At 32.6% G+C, this 23,834-nt stretch overlaps 1 protein-coding gene and 1 long non-coding RNA gene across 2 annotated transcripts in view; one reads left to right on the plus strand and one right to left on the minus strand.

Moving 5' to 3' along the window:
- Positions 1 to 23,834, plus strand: part of Samtor (S-adenosylmethionine sensor upstream of mTORC1) — a 73,352-nt gene that overhangs the window by 43,710 nt on the left and 5,808 nt on the right. Inside the window, exon 4 of the mRNA XM_074064639.1 lies at positions 22,920 to 23,034. Coding sequence (XP_073920740.1) covers positions 22,920 to 23,034 — 115 coding nt within the window. The remainder of the gene's footprint in view (positions 1 to 22,919; positions 23,035 to 23,834) is intronic.
- The window catches only part of LOC141420537 (uncharacterized), a 34,410-nt gene continuing 18,419 nt past the window's right edge, over positions 7,844 to 23,834 (minus strand). Inside the window, exons 4-6 of the long non-coding RNA XR_012445084.1 lie at positions 20,854 to 20,937; positions 19,104 to 19,186; positions 7,844 to 12,648 (exon numbers count right to left, since the gene is read on the minus strand). This is a non-coding gene — a long non-coding RNA (uncharacterized lncRNA). The remainder of the gene's footprint in view (positions 12,649 to 19,103; positions 19,187 to 20,853; positions 20,938 to 23,834) is intronic.

Consider the following 23,834-nt stretch of genomic DNA (forward strand, 5'->3'; position numbering starts at 1 on the left):
TGATGTGGTTTTAAAGGAGAAAGCTCAGTTTGCCTTTAGGTATTTAAAGGATAATATCCAAATGTGACTGTTGTAGATCAAAATTTACTTACTACAAATTTAAGTTAAAATAGCTTTTGCCTAAGACAACTTGGTTTAGATGTTCTCATTTTAATGACTCTATACCTCTTAGTATAGTATGTGGCACAAACATTTTTATGTTTGTTTCTCCTACCAGTTTTGAGTCTTGTATTCTAGTTATATGGAACTATTTTATATTCTCAGAGTGTGGTATATGCTTGCTTTCACTTTGTGGAAGTTACAAATGTACAATATGTCCCCTTTATGATCAACTATTGCTGTATTAGACTATATTTTAACATCTCTTCCAGAACTTTCCCTGAACTTCCCCAAAGAACTGATACTCTCCTACCAACATTGAACTATTCTTTTATCTTTATTGTAATACTTATGTCATATTAGAATTCACCATTATATTTTTTTTTTTACTACAAATGAAATGGAGATGGGGAAGACTTGCTTAAGAAAAGTTGTCAATGTAGGAAAAGGTTCACTCAAACTTAGCTATATTTAGGTACATTTCTTTCCATTTTTTTCATTTTTTTTTTATAGAATAGAGACCATGTCACATAGGAATTTTGTGAACTCTTCCCATGCTAATAAAATACTTGTTATGCATAGTATGTCTTCATAAAAACCTACCATCGTATGTGTCTAAATATAAAGTGATCATGAATAAAAAATAATTTTCAGGAAAAGAAATCATCTCCTCATCATATACCTTATTTAGTCACAGATATTATCATACAGGAAGATAGATATCTTAGTATCCAAATCTATTTGATTTTTGACTTTAACGTATTTAGATAAAAAGGATTATGGCCATGATCTTCTAGTGGCTATCTAGTATGGTACAGTGTATTGTGATAACAAGGGTTATCTTTTTCCCAGTCATATAGAAATGTATCTATTCATTTTGAGTTCTGGGTTCAGATAGTGAGGGTTCATATAATAAAGATAACTTCTGTGTTTTTTTTCACTTCCATTTCATGAAGATCAAATTGAAAACACAGTTTTTGTTACTTGTACAGTCAGTTTTAAGTCATTGTATCTCAAAAATTGAGCTATTGTACTGTTTAAATCTGTATATAATATGATGGCTGGAAATATTATTCTAAAACCCAGTTATCCATCCCCCTCACATTAGCATAGCTATCTCTACCCCCTTCATATAGTGCATATATGTATATGAAATTGGTACAATATAAATACCTATTTTGCTACTGTTTTTAAAATTTTTTATTTTTTTCAAAACATTCATCAGATGGCTAACACTGTGGGCCATAAAACACAACTTTACAGATTTAAAAAGATACATCATAATATGAAGTATGCTCTCAGATGACAGTTGAATTAAACTGGAAATCAGTAACACATAAAGAGCTGGAAAAATCCCAAAATATTTCTGGATTTAAACAACACAATCTCTAAATAAAGCATGAGTCAGACAAGAAGTCTCCAAAATTTAAAAATATTTTGAGCTAAATGAAAATGAAAATGCATCTTACCAAATTTGTGATTTGTAGTAAAAACAGTACTGACAGAGAAATATCTAGTATTGGATGCATACATTAGAAAAGAAGAAAGATGTAAAAATCAGCAATATAAACTTCTACATTAGGAACCTAAAAATAGAAGAGCAAATAGTAAAAATTATAATAGAAATCAATGAAATTAAAAACAGAAAAAGCAATGGAGAAAAATCAATGAAACCCAAAGCTGGTTCCTTGAGAGGATCAATAAAAATAATAAACCTCTAGCCATGCTAACCACGAAAAAAGAAGACACAAATTAATACCAGAAGTGAAAAGAGGACCCATCACTATTGAATTCATGGATGATAAAGGATACTAAAAGAATATTATGGAACAATTCTGTGTCCACAAATTTGAAAATTTGGATGAAATGGAATGATTCCTTGAGAGACACAGTCTACTAAAACTCACACAAGAATAAATAGATAATCTGAAAGGCCTATATCTGTTAAATAATAAGTTGAATAATAATTAATTGTGAAACAGAAAGTGCCAAGGCTAAATCATTTCATTGATGTAGGAAGATTTAAGGCAAAAATGATACCAATTTCTTATAGTCTGTTCCTGAAAATAGAGTCAGAGGGGAAACTCCTATACTTATTCTATGAATCCATATACTGTAAGACACTAAACCCGTCTTCTCTTTTCCCATTCAAAATGAGCATTGGTATGTTCCTGATCAGATAATTTCTGAAACTATATTGGGGGGATGTTAAGTTAGGCTTTAGGTACTAGTGACAAATAAGCCTAAGGTTAGGGGGAAACTCAAGAATTCAGCTAGTTGCCTGACAGTGTTGCTTTTTAATACTGTCTTTTAAAGAAAACATCCTATAATTATAATTGAAAAGCTGTATTCAAAATGGAAGGAAGAACCAATTTGGGATATAACACATATATACATAGAAATGTCACAGTGAAACTTCCTGTAACTTAAACAAAAATGTCCTTTTTCAAAAAAGTAAAGCAGGTCCTGTCTGGGGGTTGGTACCAGTGGGAAAGGGGAGGATATAAGGGAAGGGTGAAGGAGAATGAATGTGGTAGAAATACTATATATGCATGTGTGAAAATGGAAAAATGAGACCTGTTGAAACTAAGAATGGGGGGGATAAGGGAGAATGATGGGGGATGAATTTAACTAAGATATATTGTAAGCACTTTTGTAAATGTCACAGTGTACCTCAGTATAACAATATGATAATGAAAATAAATTTAAATTTAAAAAATAAAAAATGTAGATTACAAGCAGGAAAAAAAAAAAGAAAAGCTGAACTCAGTGAGTGTATAATTAGTAAATTTGTGCTAAATTTCCCTTTATTTTTTTGACCAAGTTCATTAGGTGATTTCTTATCAAGTAAGCAACAAAGCTATGTTGTTTGAACTCATTTAAAGTTAGTGTTAGTTTTCCCTCAAATACACTTTATTGTTCGAAGTACAGAAATTGAGAGATCTTAATAATATACGGATGTTGCTCAAACATAGGTGATGCCCTCTTTTCTCAAGGTTAATATGGTGGGAAGACTATTGCTTTATATACATTCTTCTTTTGTTTACTCTCATAGCTGCTTCATCTCAGCATTAAAGCTCTTTCTGCTTCAATTTTCATGTGGGTTCCCAGAAATGGGTTTATGGGTTGAATAGTATAAGTGGCTTTAGGCTATTGTTCCTATTACTGAATTGATCTCCAGAAAAACAGCACTAATTCTTTTATCTCTGAGAGTGCCCACTTTGCCAAAACTCACTGGCATTGAGTATTTTCTTTTTTTTTTTTTTTTTTTGACTATTTTCATTTTTTAGCTTTTTACTAACACTGTGGAATAAAATGCCATCCCAGTGTTAATTTGCATTTCTAATGGATGCACATACATATGAATTTATAAGTTATATATATATGATGTATCTTCATATATATAAACATAAGACAGTAACTTTATAAATTAAAAGAGTAATACAAAATCAGGAAAACAAAATGCATACTATGCAGTTGTAGTAATTGCTGTGGCAAAAACATGCCACCACTATACAAAATCCAAGATAAACATAGGTTGGTCATAGAATAGTTTCCATAGATCCTGGGCTTGGCCTTAAGACGCCTCTTCACACAGCATTATATAAGAAGCCATTACCAACTAATCAGTCAATATAAAAGAAGGAACTCACCTACCATTTATGTCCCATTGTGCTTGCTTAGCACAATATGCTTAGCAAGCACAATTTTTGCTTTAAGCTTATCAGTGACTAAGGCAGAGCTACAAATAGAATTATTTCTTTATTTCCTCTTTTTGTTTTGCAGAATTGTCTGTTTACATTTTTCACCTCAAGTATTGGGATTTTAAGGGTTTATCAATTTGTATAAGCTCTTGAATACTAAGATATATATACATATATAAATGTGTGTGTGTGTGTGTGTGTGTGTGTGTGTGTGTGTGTGTGTATATATATATGTAGAGAGAGAGAGAGAGAGAGAGCGCGCCTGAGAATATAAAACAGGAGAATGAGAATATATAAGCAGTAGGAAAAGAAGGAAAAGCAAGGAAACAAGCAAAGAAAGACATATTTAGGATAGAAGGATCAAGTTTTTATAATCTAATTGAGACACAGTAAACTGATGGAGAAAAAGAAAGAGAGGTAGTGCATAGAGACAAAGCAAAATAAAAGACTGTAATAAAAATTATTAGATGGTCACTGCCAATCCAGGAGTCTTACTATAACCTTATTTCCATTCTGCCATAGAATGTAAGATTTTGGGCACATTCTCCAAATATTTATATACTACATAGTGATAGGTAACTTCTAATAGAGAGTATGTAATTAGACATATTAATATTCATTTTTCCAATTCAGTTTATAACAGTGAAAAGTGATTTTGAATACCTGTTTTTAATGCTCTCTTACTTTGGTAGATTTTTCCTTTTTTCTCTTTCTACATTGCAATGGTGACATAACCATTTTTTTTTTATTTATCTATTCACATGTGCATACATTGGGTCATTTAGATTTTTCCTTTTTAAAAGTTTTAATTAGCAATTGATTTCATTTTTAGCATGCTTTTAATTTTCATGGTTTTTTTTCAAATTGAAAATTCTCCTAGTAAGGAAAGATGTTACTTAGTAAAGAAGGAAGTTAAATGTCTTTTAAATATAACAACATAATTTTAAAACATTGTATTGGAGGGGATAAATTGTGATATTTACCTGTTTTCTTATAATACATCTTAGTTAGATTTGTCCCTGCCATCTTTTTCCCTCTTCCCCTTCCCCCCTTTCTTTTAACAATTTCAGCAGGTTTCATTCACTGTTTCCATATCCTACCTCCCTCCCACAGGAACCTACCCGTGGAAAAGATCTGCCCTTCATTTTTTGAAAGTGTATATTGATGGTCCAAGGGGGTTTCACCTTGGTAATTCAGGCCTATAAAAATTGTACTTTAATCAAATTCATCCCCCTGTTACTTACTTTTCTCTATCACAATGCTTCTGTAATATTCAACACCTTATAGTACAGTACATTTTAATATATTCATATATAGATGGATTCTTCCAACATTTTTCATTCTCTAACATTTTCTCCTGTACCACTTCATATAGTCCCCTCAGACTCGCTAATACAGTTTTGTTCTTTTACGGTATATGTGTGTGGGTGATCATATATGCATCTATATATATATTTAACTTATAGGTCTAGCTTCCACATATGAGAGAAAATATGCAGCCTTTGACTTTTTGAGCCTGGCTTACTTTGCTTAACATGATGTTCTCCAACTCTGGCACATAATCAAAAGACCAAACCTAAGAATAACTTGACATAATTTTGAATGTAGATCAAAAATTTTAAGTGTTTCAAGATTAATGTTATGAAACATTAAATGTTTCATATATACTTGAACTTGAGTGAGAAGTTCTTCATTTAGTTTGCTGACTGTTAATAGGATAAGTTTGTAACTATAAATCTGGAATATTATTAAAATTATCAAGATATCAAGTCCTATTTAAAACAATGTTTGATATAAAATTTAAATCTATCTCTATGGAAACATTACTTACTGCCATTCCAGAATTATAGTACTTTCTTCCACAGGCTTTAAGGTTATACAGAATGCAAATAATCTGTACTTATTAGTTTCTCCTACCTTAAATGTTGAGAAGACAGTTCTTTTCCCAGTTTCAGGAGATGTTCAGAAAGTAACCTTGAGAAAATACCTAATATACTGAGTCTCCTGTTCTTTTGTAAATAATAAAATAATACTGTACAGTCTTCAAGCTATTTTTTAATGGGAAGAATTATATGTAAAAGTGCCAAAGCACTGAACTTTCTGATGAAGACCCAAAGCATTAGATGTTTAAAATAAGTCATGATGATTATATAGGTTTAGAACATTATTTGGCTAACAATACAATTGATGAATCTTCATTAGACTAACACCATGATCAGACTTCTGTAGTGTGACTGTATATGAAGGAAAACGATGACTACAAAGTCTTTCCTTTTTTTTTTTTTATCATTTTTATATTTACTCACATGTGTATACATTGTTTGTGCCACCCACCTCACCCCACCTCCACTTCCCAGCAGAACCTATTCTGCCCTCTTGTTTTCTGAATTTGTTGAAGAGAAAACATAAGAGATAATAAGAAAGACATAGTATTTTGCTAGTGTGAGATAAAGATAGCTATAGAGAGAAATTCCTAGCATTGCTTCCATGCACATGTGTATTGCAACCCACATTGGTTCATTTCTACCAGACCTCTTCACTACTTCCCAGTCACTTTCCCATAGTGATTCCCATTCAAGATTACTTTATTCACTCCTCTACCGTGGGCACATCAAACACTTTCTAGTTTTATGTTTCCTTCCTTTTCCCTATTCCTTCTGTACACGTTCTCCCCTTATATGTGACCCATGTCCAGTAATATTACTGCATTTGTTTTAAGTTTATAATCTGCATCTGAGGAGTAACACAATTTTTGGCCTTCTGAGCCTTGGCTAACTTCACTTAAGATGATGTTCTCCAGTTCCATTTACTTGTGAATGACAAAATTTCATTCTTCTTAGTGGCTAAGTAAAATTCCATTGTGTATAAATACCACATTTTCTTAATCCGTTCATCAGTAGTGGGGTATCTTGGCTGTTTCCGTAGCTTGGCTATTGTGAATAGTGCTGCAATAAACATGGATGTGCAGGTGCTTTTGGAATAACCTGAGTTGCATTCCTTTGGGTATAGAGGTGGAATCTTAGTGTGGTTTTGATTTGCATTTCCTTGATGGCCAGGGATGGTGAGCATTTTTTCATGTGTTTTTTAGCCATTTGGACTTCTTTTGAAAATGTTCTGTTTAGTTCAGTTGCCCACCTCTTTATTGGTTCATTGATTTTGGGGGAGTTTAGTTTTTTGAGCTCCCTGTGTATTCTGGTTACCAGTCCCTTGTCTGATACATAGCTAGCAAATATTTTCTCCCACTCTGTGGGTGGTCTTTTCAATTTAGAGACCATTTCTTTTGTTGTATAGAAGCTTTTTGATTTCATGTAGTCCCATTTGTCCATCCTTTCTCTTAGTTACTGGGCTGCTAGAAGTTCTACTGAGGAAGTCCTTTCCTATACCTATTGCTTCCAAGTGTTCCTTGCTCTTTCCTATCTAACTGCAAGGTTTCAGGTCTAATATTAAGGTCTTTAATCCACTTTGAATTGATACTGGTACAAGGTGATAGGCCTGGATCTAGTTTCAGTTTTCTGCAGGCAGATAACCACTTTTCCCAGTAACATTTGTTGAAGAGGTTGTTTTTGGTGCCTTTGTCAAAACTAATGTGGGCATAGCTGTGTGGATTCATACCCGGGTCCTCTGTTCTGTTCCACTGGTCTTCATATCTGTTTTTGTGGCAGTACCATACTGCTTTTATTGCTATGGCTCTGTAGTATAGTTTGAAGTCAGATATTGTGATACCTCCAGCATTGCTCTTTTTACTCAGTATTACCTTGACTATTCTCAGTCTTCACAAAATATTTTCTACTGAAATAAGTTCTATCTGGATGAATACATAAAATAAACACGTTTCTTTAGTAAGAGTTAAAATATTCTGCTCACCTCAGTTTGTAAAATTCTTAATGTAGTTCTGTGAACTAAATTTCCAACTATTGAAGATTTACTATCTAAAGCAAGTTGTATTACTTTAGTAACTGGAATTTAATTTGATCTAATCAAAATTAAGCCAATTTATATGCAAAATTATAGAAAGATAATTTAGGAAATGGAGTCTTTAGATTTTCTTTTAAACTAACAAATTACTATTTTCATCAATAAGATCCAGATTAAGAGGCTGTTTTCAGCTTTAAGTATTAAGAAGTCATTGACCTTGAGAGATTTGTGCAATGTTAAGAGTAAATGTTAAGCTAAGCTTCAGTGATTTGAAGTTCAAGTGGGAGGTTTATAGAGTAATGATACTCTTTAAAAAAAAATATGATAGTAAGTGGAAAGGTTAAGAGAGGATAATGTCATGAAAGAAATTCAAATGAGGAATTCTATCCAACTGACTCTAAAGACATTTATTTTGTGCATGCATGCCTACAGACTAATGTTTTTATTATCTTGACCCACCTAAATAAAATGAATTAATTTTATTTATGTTAACATAACAACATTAACAAAATTAAAAGACAGAGTAGTAACTGACTAAAACTATTGGCTAAAGCCTAGATGTATGTGTAAGTATAGAATTGGGTTGATGGTTGGTTGAAGAGTTAATTGTATTAGTGCTGCCTTGTAACTTGTATTCTCATAAGAGTCACTATTTTTGGTGTTCACTAGGGATCAAACTCAGGGCCTTACACTTGGTAGACAAGAACTCTACCACTTGGACTTCACCCAGTCCTTTTTGTAAATCAGTCCTTATACCCAGAGAATGAAAATTTTCACTAGTTAATGCTGTCTTGCCTAATTAATTAAAGTAGCTTGGTATTGAACCTCAGCAAACGTTTACTAATTTTATATGTACTGTTAGAGGGTGATGGTACTTTTGTTTTCCTTTCCTGTTTTTTAAGTTGCATTTTGATAAGCACAACTTGTTCTTCAGTTTGTGGTGAAAGTCAAAAGGATTGCTGTGAAAACTGTTGTAGTTAAGGATATCGCTACAGATACTACTAGTTAGGCCATTACTATATAACACTAATTTTCAGAGAATTCAGATAAAGTGTTCATCTTGTACTATACTAATGATAAAATGTAGAACATACTAGTTTCACTTGAGTGTCAGCATATTAAGAAACTGTAGCTTATTTGTGTACAGATTGTTCCTTTTCATAGATAAAGAATTCCTAAAAGCTGGGAGTGGTGGCACATGCATGTAATCTTAGCACTCTGGAGGCTGATGCAGGAGAATTATAAATTCCAGGTCAACCTGAGCTATATAGTGAAATCTTGTCTGGAAAAAAAAAAAAACCCATAGAATTCCCAAAAAGAAATTTTTTTAGGAGTCATTACTCTTATCTGCTTCAGCCTTTCAAGTGCTAAATTACAGGCATTCACCACCACACTGATTTATAAAATGGTTTTAATCTAATTCCCTTAATAGAAGAAAATTATGTTCCATGATTTGAATAACTAATAGGAATATATTTTAATATATTCATACTTTTAATATTCATAAAATTGAGTAGTCAGTTGAATTTCAGCTTTTCACTGTGTGTACAGTGAGTATAATATTGAGAGGTGGAAAATTCACAGCTTTTTTGTTGCTGTTTGATGATGCAGGACTTGCTGTTTAGCCCAAGCTGATGTCCAACTCATTCTGTAGCTCAGGCTGACCTTGAATTAATGATTCTCCTACCTCAGCCTCCTAGTTCTGAAATTACAGGCCCATGCTGCTATGCCTGGGGCAAATTTACTACCTTCCACAAGCTTCATGCATTTTGTCTTTGTCTCACTTGTATTAGACAAAGATAGACAGACAACTAAATCTATGTCTGACCTTATCCTGATTTTCCAGGGTTTTGTAAAATTTACAGTGGCATACATAGGAAAAAACATGAACTCCAGTTTTTAAATATTGTCATCTGGTGTTTAATGACTTCCCAACTTTATTTACAATCTCTTTCTTTTGAAAATGTATGGAAGTAGCATTGTTTTAAAGCATGTTGAGAAGAAAGGAAAAACAGTTAAGAAAAGCATGGATAAATATTAAGATTACTATTAATTGTAAAACAAAGAACAGAAATATAAAACACTTCTGAGATGTAGTAGTCGGGCCTGAATAGGATCTATAGAGTTAACAGTGGAGAAACCCAATTTAAGACAAAAGGCTCAAATCTTTTTGAGTCTAAACCTTCCACCATGAATCTCAAGGGGTAGCTACTATTTAAAGAGCTACAATACGAGCTGAAACTATAATCTTATCAGTAGCCACTTTTTCGTTTTCGTCTCACTCCTTTACTGACCTCTTGTTTCACCAGACCACTGGAGCTCATTCCCTTTCTTCCCTGGCTGGTTCTCTTTGTGCTTCAGTTGGCCAAGGGAGAATACCTCACTATGAATTTTCCAAAGTCAAAGCAGGCTTCTTTAGTCATAGTGTTACACAGAATTTGGAGATGTTTCCCTGTACCAAATTTTGTGATACATGGTGTACTCAGTTTACTATTTATTTTTTTGGTTGGACTGGGTTTTGAACTCAGGGCTTTACACTTGCAAAGTAAGTACTCTACTGCTTGAGCCACATCTCCAACCCCCAAATAATATATTCTTAATGTAATGATAATAGCCCAATTTCCAGTTTGGGGTACAGAAGAATATACAGATATTTAATCTCAAATCATATTCTTTATAATTTTTTGAAATGATAGTCCTTATTATATTGTATATGCATCCCATCCTCCCTCAGTTCAGCTTTATATCTACAAAAGGATGGGGACATAATTTAGAGAGCATTTTATTTACATAACAATTACCTTAATTATGTTCCTGCTGTGTACATTTAAGGACAGTTATTTTATCTTATTTATCACTGCATCATCAAAACCTGTGGAATAAGTACATAAGTACTCAGTATTTTTTAATAAATTAACGAATAAATGTGGACACAGGTGAATAATTTTGTATAGAAAGTTTGAGTATAATTGTTTTACTTCTGAAAGATGCCATGTTTTAAAATTAAAAGTTTGGTCTCCATGTATGACATATTTGATACATTGTAAGAACATGTGTAAATGCCAGTATACCCCCACCCATCACAACAATAAAGTAATTTTAAAAAAATAGAGTGTGGTCTTAGGAACTTAGCCAAAAATTAAATGTGAACCTCGGGTGGAAGCCATTTTTAAAATATGTGAGTTGTTGAAGCCATCTAGATTCTTTCTACCTCAGTTCCCCAAAGAAGTGATTTTTGGACTTCAAAGAAATACTGTTTGTTAACTGGGTTAATTTTTTACCTAAGCCAGCAGTGGTAGTGGTCATATCCCGGAATTTTCAAGCCTTAAACGTAAGTGTGAAGTAGTTAAATATTTCAGAAGGAAATTATCTGCCTCACTCAGTCTCAGATCTTTTAAATAATGCTACTTGCTTAAAGAATCATCCAAGAAGAAAAATCTATTCCTCCAAAGCTGTCTGTTCTGTAATGGATTAACACCAGATTGAATACATAGTTATAATCAAAGATAGAAGCAGTTTTTGAAAACCTGGGGAATTCTGTGTGTAATAGAATTCACAGTATTCTAAGTTAATCTGTTCTCATAAAATTGCAAGAGAACCTATTAAGGACAGATTTTCCGTAGACCTTCGCAGTGGTTGGGAATTTATGAAAGGGTTAGAGAATTCTAAAACCATTAGCTCTTCACTGGAACCTAGCCCAAGGGGCATTCTAACCATTACAATTTTCCATATTACTGTTCAGTTGTAAAGATCCAATGAGGACAGATGTTTAGAACTGTATTATTTTCTGTTATGTCTCCAAAGCCTAGTAGTTACTTTGCATATAAAGGAACCCCATAATTCAGTGAATATATTCTTGCAATTAGAAGGGACCTTGGAATTAATTTTAATCCAAATTCCTAAGAGTGCCAATATCAGGTTTAAGTTAACTGACTTTTTAACATGGAGATGACTTAATTGAGGTTAGAAACAGAGAAAATTCATATTACTCTTCCGTTGTTTTCTTTGTGCCCCTAGACTATTTTTTCAGTTCCATACACTATTGAGTGAATATTAGCACAACATATTTAAAGTAGGATGGAGCCATAAATATAACAGATGAAAGCAGTATAATAAGCCCAAGGAGATAAGTGATTAAAGTGACAGAAATTAACTAATCAAGAAAAGTCTTTTTTTAAAACATTTTATATCTTCAGAAAATATTGGTAATCTGTTATCTCTACTGTTTGGTTCCCCCTAATAAGATAAGGCAATACCTCAAGTTTCAACAGATTTGTATTTAACCCTGCATCTGAAAAAGATTAGTTTAAGTGATTGCTATGGAGATTTCAGACATGATTTTTTTTGTTGTTTTTTACTTTGCTTTTTTTGTGTAGTGTTGGGTATCAAATACAGGGCCTTGGGCATACAACATAGGTTCTCTACCACCAAACTACATCCCTAGTCTCAAACACAAATTTTTTTAAATAATTTTTTTTCTGACAGTACTGGCCTTTAAACTGAGGGCCATGCACTTGTTAAGAACGTATTCTATCTCTTGAGCCATGTCTCCAATTCCAATTTTTTTTATTGGTTGTTAGTACTAGGGTTTGAATTCAGGACCTCATGTTTGTCAAGCAGACATTCTACCACTTTATCCATGCCCCCAGCCCTTTTGTTTTTAGTTATTTTTCAAACAGAGTGTAATGTTTATGCCCAGGCCAGCCTGGATGTCAGTTCTCCTATTTATACTTTCCATGTAGCTGGTATCACAGGCATGTATTACCACCCACAGCTTTTTATTGGTTAAGATGAAGTCTCATGAGCTTTTTGTCTGGGCTGGCCTTGAACCTTCATCTTCTTGATCTTGACCTCCCAAATAACTAGGATTACAGGCATGAACCACCATGTCCAGTCTTCCAGAAAAATTTTAAGCATAGCAAATTAAAACCTTAAAGAACACAGAAGAGTTAGATGCATTAGTAACAACAAAATGTGACAATGAAAGAAGAAACCAGCTATCTTAGAGAAAAGCCATAAATAATTCCAAAACTATAGGCACATTTGTCATAGAAGCAAAGTCATATACATTTATAAAAATTATTAATGATCATGACTACTGTACTGTTAAAAATTATGTTCATTAGCTCATTTTAAGAAAATAGATAAGTTTGTATTATCTTCAAAGATTCCCATTAAATATAAAATATATTCTCATTCAAGTAATCCCTGTCCTTTGTTAAAGAATCAAAGCCTACCACAAAATTTTAAGTTATTAAAGTCTACTGTAATATAGATTGCCAACAAGTTGTTTATGTCATATATTAGATGAGATAGTTTAATAAAACTGTACTTTAAAAAAGTATGATGGCTTCACTATGTTGTTAATATCTCAAGACATTATCACTTAGGACAAAGTCATGGAAGAATTTAAAGTCACGTTTGTTAGCCAATTTCTTGTCAGGTCTGATTTAGTCAGTTCTTACCTCATTGTAGCAAAAAGTTTTTACAAAGGAAGAGAAGGGGTTTTGTGGCTTTTTCTGTGTGTGTAATTCTTTTGTGAAATTGTGGTAAACCACCTTTTTGAAACGTTTAGTTTAATTAAAACAATAATTCATTGTATTTATTCACTTACAGGCACAATACATTATAATATGCTACAAGAGAACAAATAGTAGGGATGACATTGTCATTCTTCCACATTTTGGACTTCTCTTCTTGCTCAGTAGCCCTACGTAGCAGATGAAAAGCTTGGGTGTGTGCGTATAGGCTGGGCTCTGCAGAAGAACAGAAGTGATGGAATATGTGTACATATGCATAGTGAGAAGACTTATTTTAAGGAATTGGCTCCCATGATTATAGGGGTTGCCAGGTTTGAAATCTGTAAGGCAGGCAAGCAGGCTGGAGACCAGGGAAGAGCTGAGGTTGCAGCTTGAGTCTGAAGGCAGTTTGGAGGCAAAATTCCCTCTTCTGTGGGCAACCTCATTCATTTTTGTAGTAAGGCCTTCAACTAATTTGATCAGATTCACCCATAATATAGAGGGCAGTTTGCTTTATTCAAAGACTACTGATAATGTTAATCTAAAAATAGCCTTCTCTGCAACATCTGGACTAATGGCTAGCCAAGTGTCTCAGTACTCTGGCCTAGTAAAGTTGACAGATAAAATTAATCAGTAGCATTTCATGTATTAAATATAAGAAAAGCTTAATTTCTTAGAAATCATAGAAATTAAAATCATAGATAAATAGAAGTTCTGATATTGGCTTCCCACACTGATGCATAATTTTGTATTGTATATTTGCAAATATATTGGGGAAATATATTTGTGAATGCCTTTTGCAAATAGCCTTACTTGTTAAAATTCAAAGGAACGACTTATGAATGTTTCATTAAGTATATAAGTTTTCAAAAGTAACATATATATAGATTTTACATATAGTAAAATCTCATCAATTTGAAATTTATGATTATTAATAGCTTATCAAAAATTTATCTTTGCTATAACTGCTAAAAGGATTTTTAGCAAATAAATATATGAAGTATTACAGCTGTCATATTTAAACATTTAAGAATGGAAACTTCTCTTCAGATTTTATTTTTAGAATCATTATAGACATTAAAATAAACATTCTATAATGATTTTGCCATCTCAGAATTACTATTACTTTCCATTTGCTCCTGAATTTTTACTTGTTGCTTTCAAAGTATATATATTATTTTATATTCTATTTCCACTGTCAGGGTGAGCATATTCTACATCTACTACAGCCTTCACATTTAATTTTAATGATGTATGATAATTCCTCAAGCTCATGTTTGATATCTTTTTTTCTATCATATTGTCCATAAGATAAAATTTATAATGACATTACAGGTAAAAAGGTATGAACATTTCAGTGTTCTTGCTAAATATTTCCATTTTGCTTTAAAAAGAGTTACAAGGGCTGGGGAAGTAGCTCAGTGGTAGAGGACTTACTTAACATGTAAGGCCCTGGTTTAATTCCCAGCACTGCACATTTCCAGCTACTTACATACATGCATACATACATACAAGGTTGCCATAAATAGTTCTCATATTGTACACAGTACAAGCTAGCCACATGCAAGGAAGACACATGTACTATTTTAAATGAGACACATGTACTATTTTACCTGGTAGACCTGGTAACACATGTACTATTTTAAATGAGAACAAGTGATTGTCTTAACCTCCTCACCTAGCCATAGAGCAGCAAGAGAGAACACCGTCATTCACAAACCAGTGCCCACATACTCATAGCATTTCCTCTTCTTTCCAAAGTATACTCAACATCCCGGGGTTCAACTCCCTTGATCATCTATTGCTCTTTACACCCCCATGTTTGCTTACGTCTTACCCTCTTACCACTCTTATCTTGACAAACTCACCTCAATGGGGATGTCTTAGGAGTTCTCATGGGATGTCATAGGGGTTATCATGGGTTGCTGGCAATGTATATAGTTCAGTGTATGGGGTAAGGGTGACAACACATTTGCACAGTCAGATTGCTTTTCATGGGTTCTGAAAAGCCCTTCTGAGCAGAGTCTCTGTGTACAGTTGTTTAATTTGTGCAATCAATAAATATTAACATTTTCATTTGAAAATCATAATCACAAAGATACCATATAGACCTGTACAACACTGAAATTTTATCATTTTGCCTTTAGGATGATAATTGTATCTATAAAGTTTATTTTAACCTCAGCAAGTATGAAATAGTATTTTCCAATTTTTGCAACATGCAAGTTTAAGTATGTATTTTTGTTCCCTTTTGTGATTCCTAATGTGGGATGATTAGTGGCTTTTACTGTTTTGTATTTTAGAGTTTCCCTCATTATCTCCTCACATAATTTTCCCATTACTAATGTAAAAGGTATTCATTTTTGCTCATAAATTTCTTGGTATATTTTTAGTATTATTTTTAGTATTTAGTAATATTTAGTATTATTTTAATGTTGTAAAATGTTATAACATTTTTCTTAGACTATTATTGACCTTAATTTTCTTATTGTGTTTACATTTTTATTCAAATCATTTTGTTTATGGCTTCATTCTAGTTAGTGCTTCAAAGTTTTTTAAAACATTTTATCATCATAGCTGAGGTTTATTTTTATAGTTGATTTAGAAAATAAGTAACTTTTAAGTTTATGTTTGTAGCTGAACATTCTATTCCTTTTTTCTTAGTTCAGTTTTCATTTACTATATGCTTTTGAATATTGTTTAATTTTGACTTCTCATTGTTTCTTAGTAAATATTGAATTAAATATGTAAATGAAATGGGATAGCAAACATTTTTACATTTGTTAGTTTCCCTGAATATAGGAACATTTATTGAGCTCTTCCCAACACATTTCCTTTCAAAACTTCTTTTGTAAAGTTTTGTATCTTTAAATAATGGGATATTTCCCTATAATGTTTTCTATCAGGTACATGCAAAAACTGTTAACTTTGAATGCAACTTTTTCAAATACTTTACTAGTAGAAAGTAAAAGTTTTTTTTCAAGTATGGTAAGGTAGCCAGAGTTCTGGAGTTTTTTGCTTCCCAAATTTTCATCCCTTGTTTATCCAAACAATAATCTAGATAATCCTAAAAAGAAATTTTGCAAATGTAATTAGGATTACTAGTCAATTGACCTTAAAATAGGATTATCTGGGTAACCTAAACATGAGCCCTTTAGAACTTCAGATTTAGCAGAAGAGAAGAGAAAGAGGATGAGAGATTTGAAGCAGAAGGATTTGATATGCCGTTGTTGGCCTTGAAAATGGAGGGGACCATGACGAAAGAACTATGGATCACCACCAGAAACAGAATGACTCCCAGTAGACATCCAGTAAGGAAACAAGGACTTCAGTCCTATATCCACATGAAACTGGATTTTGCCAACAACCTGAATGAGACTGAAAGTGAATTTTCTTTCACAGAGTTCACAAATAACAGCCCAGGCCAGGTGACAATTTGATTTCAACCTTACTGTACCCTAAAATAGAGTAACAGCAAAGCCTACCTAGGCATTTGACTTACAGAATTAGTTTTTAAAGCTAAGTTTGTGGTAGCATGGTACATAGCAGTAGAAAACTAAGACATGCTGTCTTGTCTTCAAAATGAAAAACTACATAGTATATATTTATTATTCTGTAATAAATTCTATAATATATTTATCTTATGTATAGTCCATTAAGTTGTTTCCAAACTTCTATATTAGATATGCTAAAACATCATTGCTAAAAGCTTGGGCTGCTGAGTCAGATAAATTTATTTTTTATGCTTTTTAAAACTTTTTTGCATTTATTGGGTTTGAACTCAGGGCCTCATGCTTGTGAGGCAAGCATTCTTCCACTTGAACCACACCCCAGCTCTAAATTCTATTTTAATCCATTTGAAATCACTGCCATTGGTGTATCATTAACTTCCCTAACCCTCCATCTTTTATCTATAAAATGAGAGCAGTAGTATGGACATACTCATAAGAACTTTACATTGCCACTGTAATGGCCATTATTGTTATATGAGAATGAAAATCAAGGTGATGGTAATATAAAAAAAATATTGCTGGTTAAATCAGGAATCTGGACATTCATATGAAGCCATGAGTGATATTTTTTCATTTGGTATTTATACCTATCTCTAAAGTCTATATATGGAGTTACCCTTTGGGTTTTTTTTTTTTCCTATGTTTTACTTAGAAACTAGATATCCTTGCCTTTCTAAGAAGCTTCTATTTATCTCTGATCTCAGAGTTTTACAGAGGAATCAGATAGTCATGTATACTGGAAAAGAAAGTTTGCCAGCAGAATGAATTTGGAAAAATGTTGAACAACAACAAATGAGTTTCTTAGTTATACAGCTATTACATGGTTACATTTTCTTTGTAGCTCTTAAGAAAGAGAATTCATACATTGACTTATTGACTAAAGAACATTTAGTCTTGAAAGAGTATTTCATGAAATGCACTTTGCATTTCATGAAAAAACTGGTTTTTCCAGACGTGTTGTTAATTTCATGAGCTAATACCTATCTTTTCTTTTTCCTGTGAAAATTTTTCAAGTCTGATGTGCTAGGAAGAATTTCTTTTCTTTGTCTACCTTGTGTATATTGTTTAGCCCATAAGTAACCTTTGATCACCACACTTAATCGCCAATAGATTTTTTTAGATTTTGCTACCAAAATACAAAAGGGAAGCTGTTTATCTGGATATTAAACATTACAATTAAAACTGGTAATCTTTAGCCAGTCAGAATTTTAGGGGTTTTGATACATATAGAAATGAAATGGATTGCTTTAAAAAGACTAAATAAGTGAAAAATAAGCTAATTCTCATCCAGAGTGAAGAGTTTTCTAAGTTAATTGTTTTTCTTGAAGAAATGATTGAGATGAGGACAGATAGAACTTACGGTTTATGTGTTTCCAAAAATCTAATAATAAATGTTTGTCATCTCTTGTTTGTCATCTCTCAGCCCTAAAAGTTGACATTGAAAATTTTCTCATATATATATGACTGTTGTGATTCCAAGGAATGATAGTGCTGGTATATTCTTACTTTCAAAAGTTCATTTTCTTTTTGCTTTTTCACTGCTCAAAAAAGCCAGGTGCCAGTGACTCACACCTGTAATCCTAGCTACTGGGGATGCTGAGATTGGCAAGATCACAGTGTGAGGACAACTTTGACAATAAGTTCATGAGACCCATCTCAACCAGTCACTGGGTGCCATGATACTTGCCTCCTGTCACTCCAGCTATGCAAGAGGCTGAGAAAGGGAGAATCACAGTTCCAGGCTACCCCAGGCAAAAAAGTTCACGAGACCTCTTCTCAATAGAAAAAAACTAGGCATGGTAATTCGTGTCTGACATCCCATTTTCAGCAGGAAATGTAAAATAGAATGCCTACCAAGATTGGCCTGTGCAAAAAAAAAAATATCCTATCTCCAAAATAGCCTGAGCAAAAAGAGCTGGAGGCATGGCTAAAGTGGTAGAGCACATGCCTAGCAAGCATGAAGCCCTGAGTTGAAACATCAGTACCCCCAAAAAGAATAAGAATAAATAAAAGAAAGATATCTGTTTTACCGCTTCCCCTACTTCAAAGCATCAGGGATAATATATAGGGCCTAGATCATTAATTTCAAAATATTTTAACCATAAAATGTTTTCTTTAGAGGAAACATTTTATGGAAACTTAACAAGTAAAGCAAATACATTGCTGTTTTGGTTGAAGGATATAGAAGTTTTAGCCTCCCAGTATTTCTCCTTTTTCCACTGGCCCTTGTACAGACTCTAGAGAATATCTCCATCTCTACAGAGAATACTTTGAACAAAACCACTATTATAAACTATATGCTTCAATAAATATTGTCAGAGTTTCTTATGCAATATGCAAAAAAATTTACTTACAGTTTATGGCTTGCTCTAACATGTCTTGAGTGGTTTCAAATGCTGTTGTTGACACTGGCAGAATGCCAGACAAGAACTTTATGCTGGAAATAGAATCCTGAATTTCGTTACTAAATTACTTAACCAGCAGGGTAGGAATTGAGTCTGAGAGAGTAATGAAATATGATTTTACACTGTTTTGTAAGGAAACAAAAAACAATATTGAGTTAAAATATCATAGGAAATTTAAGTAGAAAGTTATAATTCGGACAGCCTATCCATGTTTACATACACTAAGGTTTTTCCCGTAAGATTGTTCACATTGTAAAGGGAAAATTATCAAATGAAGTTAATAGAGACTATGAATTCCTAAGTTACAAAATTTTTAAATAGTGCAATTTTAAACTTCTGCATAAATTTGTGTAAAGAAACTAAAAGTAAACATATACTGAGGGATGTCAAGAACATGTCAAAGAAGCATTAAAATACAGGCAGCATCACCAAAGAAGTTAACTTTTTAGCCAAACTTTGTTTTTCAATCAGTGTGTTTTACCACTTTACAGAATGTAAATGAATGATGGTTGAGCAAATATGCTGAAAATAGAAGCCAGTGTAACATATTTTAGCTAGTCATCCTTCAGTCTCCTGCCCTCTGATTAATCAGCCTCTGACCTATTCTGTAGATTTCCTTATTAGAACTAATTGTTCCAAATACTTGCTATATCAGTATGAACATAGAATCAGACATGTTTAGTAAATTCAACCACTTTTTTTTAATAAGGGACAATGACAGATTATTTTTAATCCTCATTCTTTTTAGAATCAATTTGCATGTCAAAATTGGCTTTCAAATACTGGGTTTACTTTCAGCCTATCAGATGTTTAGAAAAATGTGTTCAAAAGCCCCATTCAGAGAACACATGCACATCTTCCAGAAGTGCTACTATAGAACATAATATTTACTGAAACTGTCTAGGGGGCTGGCAAAGTGGCTCGAGGTAGAACTCCTGCCTAGCAAGTAGAAGGCCCTAAGTTCAAGCCCCTCCCAGTACTACTAAAAAAAAAAAACCAAAAGAAATTGTCTAGGAAGGTTCTTACAATGCCTACAACATTTGGACATTCTTAATAGTGGCAAACTGTCCATTGCAATTAAATTTAATGTTTAATTTTTGCAGTGAGATTTCAGTAGAAAATGATACAGATAATCCAAGGTTGTCTTAGAAAAAGAAGTGATACAGGAAAAATATAACCTGAGAAGGGCCATTTGAAAATGAGGGATATCTTACAAGGGAATTTAAAGAGCACATCTGACTGAGAACTTCATGCAGAGATCCTCTTAAATGACAGAAGATCTCTGTCCATTCTGCTTCCATGTTGAAGCAGTGAAAGATGCCCTTGGGTTCATTACTGTTGGATTTCATAATGCTGTAATTACCAGTTTTTATCTTATATATAGCACATTGAAAAAAGCCTGCTTATAATATATACATATGGCAAATTAATATATATTAATCTAGTAAATATATATAGGTAGATAGATAGATGTAGATATAGATATAAAATCTGGCAAAAGTAAATTTTTATGAAAGTCACCAGTTAAGAAAGGAGAATGTTGGAGGGGGTGAATTTAAATGTGATATATTTGATATATTGCTAGAACCTTTGTAAATGTAACAGTATACCCCACCCAGCACAACAATAAAGTAAAATGTATTAAAAAAGAAAATTTACTGTGTAGTAATTTCTTTTTAATTATTTTCAAAGCACTTACAGTCCAGCTACTTTGGAGGCTGAGATGCAGGAGAATCAATAGAGCCAGTGGTTTCATGGCCAACCTGGATCACACAGTGAGACTCTATCTCAAAAAAAAACAACAACCAAAACCAAAAATTAATTTCAGCTAGAAGTTGATACAGAAATTTTAAATTGTACAAGAGAGTGGTATTTTATTATACCAAGAACTATTGCAAATTGGGTCTTTGGAGGTCTTCGGTTTCTGTTTCATTTGAGGAAACTGATATCCAAAAAGAATAAGTAAAATTTCTAGGTCATTAGTAGAAACTGTGCATTGGAGATAGAGTTCTAGTGATTATTGATTTCCAGAGCCATTTTTACTCCACCAACTTTTCAATAACTGTTATTCCTATACCTCTGTGTCCCTATAATATGTAGTTAACTCATTTAATCTTTATGTAAACAATAGTAAGAAAATGGTATCATTGTTCTTATTTTAGTAACTGTTTTTCCATTTCTTTGTGGAAATTACATTGTGATGGTTACATTTAAAACATAACTCAGTTTAGAAAATACTGTCATTTACATATGCATGTTTATTCATAGTTGTCAAATTATATTTTCAAATCTTGGATAAATTAATGAAAGAACCATTTCAGATACTTCTCTTTTCTAGGAAAAGTGTTTAGACATTTTTAAAATGTTTTTAAAGTTCAAGATGAGTTTTAAAACTGTTTAGAAAGAAGAAGCAAAGTAGCATTATGGATTTTATAGAAAAAACTACAATACAGTGAAATCAATGACTGGACAACATTTCAAAAGGAATTTGTGATGAATTTCAAAGATTCCATGGAAAGTTCATCCTACTTGAAAACAGAAGTATTGTTGCCAGAATTTAGACTTAATCAATGACTGTTGGTTTCATATATAAAAATCTTCTTGATGTAAAAATTGTTTTTCCAAGATTGATGTATTTTTAACTATGCGATTATATATAATACAAGAACTTAATCAAAGCTAAGGGTTCAGCCTCTGTAAGTTAATATGCTAGCCAAAGTACAAGAAGAAAGCTGGACAGGTTCTCTTGATCTTCAGCCTTCAAAGAACCAGGATTCTGTTCTTAATTATTTGCATTCCCTTTCTTTTATTTTTCTAATGTGCATTTATAAATTTTAAAGGAAATTATTTTAATATAAATTAAAATAGAATATTCTAAAGTTGAAATAATTCATATATTTATTGTTGCTTTACTCTCTGAACATTAAGTCTACAGGCTTGGGACCAACAAAATCCACTATTTTCCGTCATTGTTATTTGCTGCTACATAGAGCCATATGGAGTTATTCTTTTATTCAATTTTCTGCCTCCTATTTGCTCCTCTTTTTTCTACTGTTTTTGGAATGGGGAATAGTTGCATACAATAAGAAATTTGCCTAACAAAAAATACTGTCCTAGTCGTTCTTTTTTTCTTTGGTTCTTTTAAATCATTGGGACAAATTAAAGTGAAGCACAAAGACATTGTTGTACTGACTATTGAGAATTAATTTGTGAATAGGATTTTTCCTCTACAGATAATTCTCAAAATATAGGATATAAGACCCTTTCAGAGTCTCTTCTAGGGAAAAATATTTTCACAATAATAAGTTGTCATTTGCCCGCTTTCACAGTCATTCTTTCATGCACATAGAGTGGAGTGTTTCAGACACTGCCTGGTGGGTGATGTTGCAAAAGCAACATTAGAATCCACTGGTCTTTTGTGATGCTAGACATCAAAGAAAATTCAAAACATATAAAACAAGGCCTCACTTTTTGCAACCCTTTTTTAAATCTAGTAATTTTCATTTAATGAGTCATGTATAGTAATATATGACAGTTTGTTCTATAAATGAATTAATAACATTTTTTAAACTTTTCCATTTTAACTTCAAATACCATAAGTACCGATGGATGCAACCCCATAGATAAAAGCTCTATAAAGCCCTCCTCCTGACACCAAAAAGTTAAGGACCCAATACTCTGCATGATCTTTTTTATTCTCAAATATTTGAGTTTTTGTATTTTATTTTCAGTTTACTTTTTATAATGTGAAATATCTGTTTTTAGGTTGCTACAAGCCTCAGGAAAGATAAGATTACTTGATGTTGGCAGCTGCTTTAACCCATTTTTGAAGTTTGAAGAATTTCTGACTGTTGGCATTGACATTGTACCTGCTGTAGAGGTATATATAATTTTGTTTTCAGACTTGAGTTTTTTGCGTGTATATTTACAAAGGAAAAGCACTGTCTTTACATTCCTAAAATTACAAATATGTTTCTTTTATACCAGCTTATTAAAAGAGATTATTTCTACTCAATTAAATATATTTCTGTGAAAATGAGCATTTAGTTAACCAATATTAATGTGACCACTACCATGTTTATCTTTATTTTCTTTGTTCTGTTCCTTCTTTGTCATCTAAACAGTCATAATCTGGAACTATGCTATAATGAAATCATTGCAGTGATCTACTCCAGTAGATTACAAAGATTTCCAGATAGCTGTAGTATTTGACCTTTGCATTTTGCTTGACTAAGGATGACTATATGTATATACGTGTGTGTATATATATATTATATAGTATGCATATATATCAGTGCATCTGTTCCTGAAATGTACCATGTTGTAGAGTGGATTAGAGATTTATCACACACACACACTTGCATGCTCACTGCTATAGTCTTAACACCAGGAAAAAAACCTAGTACATTAGGTACTTTTCAATAAAAGAATGAAATCTTACTTTAGGTTTGAATATCTCAAACACCATTTTCTACTCTGAGTCTGTTTTCTTATGTATAGAATGGGGTTCTCAAGAATGTTTTCTTGAGAAAAAGTATTTAAAACATGTACCATAATACCTGCTACATAGTGAATGCTAAAGAAATGTTTAATATTATCCTTGAAAAGATCCTGCATGAAGCTTCAACTTTTATCTGAATCTTTAATTATATATCATTTTGACTACCATGACTGTTTAGG

Source organism: Castor canadensis, chromosome 2 (assembly GCF_047511655.1).
Source record: "Castor canadensis chromosome 2, mCasCan1.hap1v2, whole genome shotgun sequence".
Lineage (NCBI taxonomy): Eukaryota > Metazoa > Chordata > Mammalia > Rodentia > Castoridae > Castor > Castor canadensis.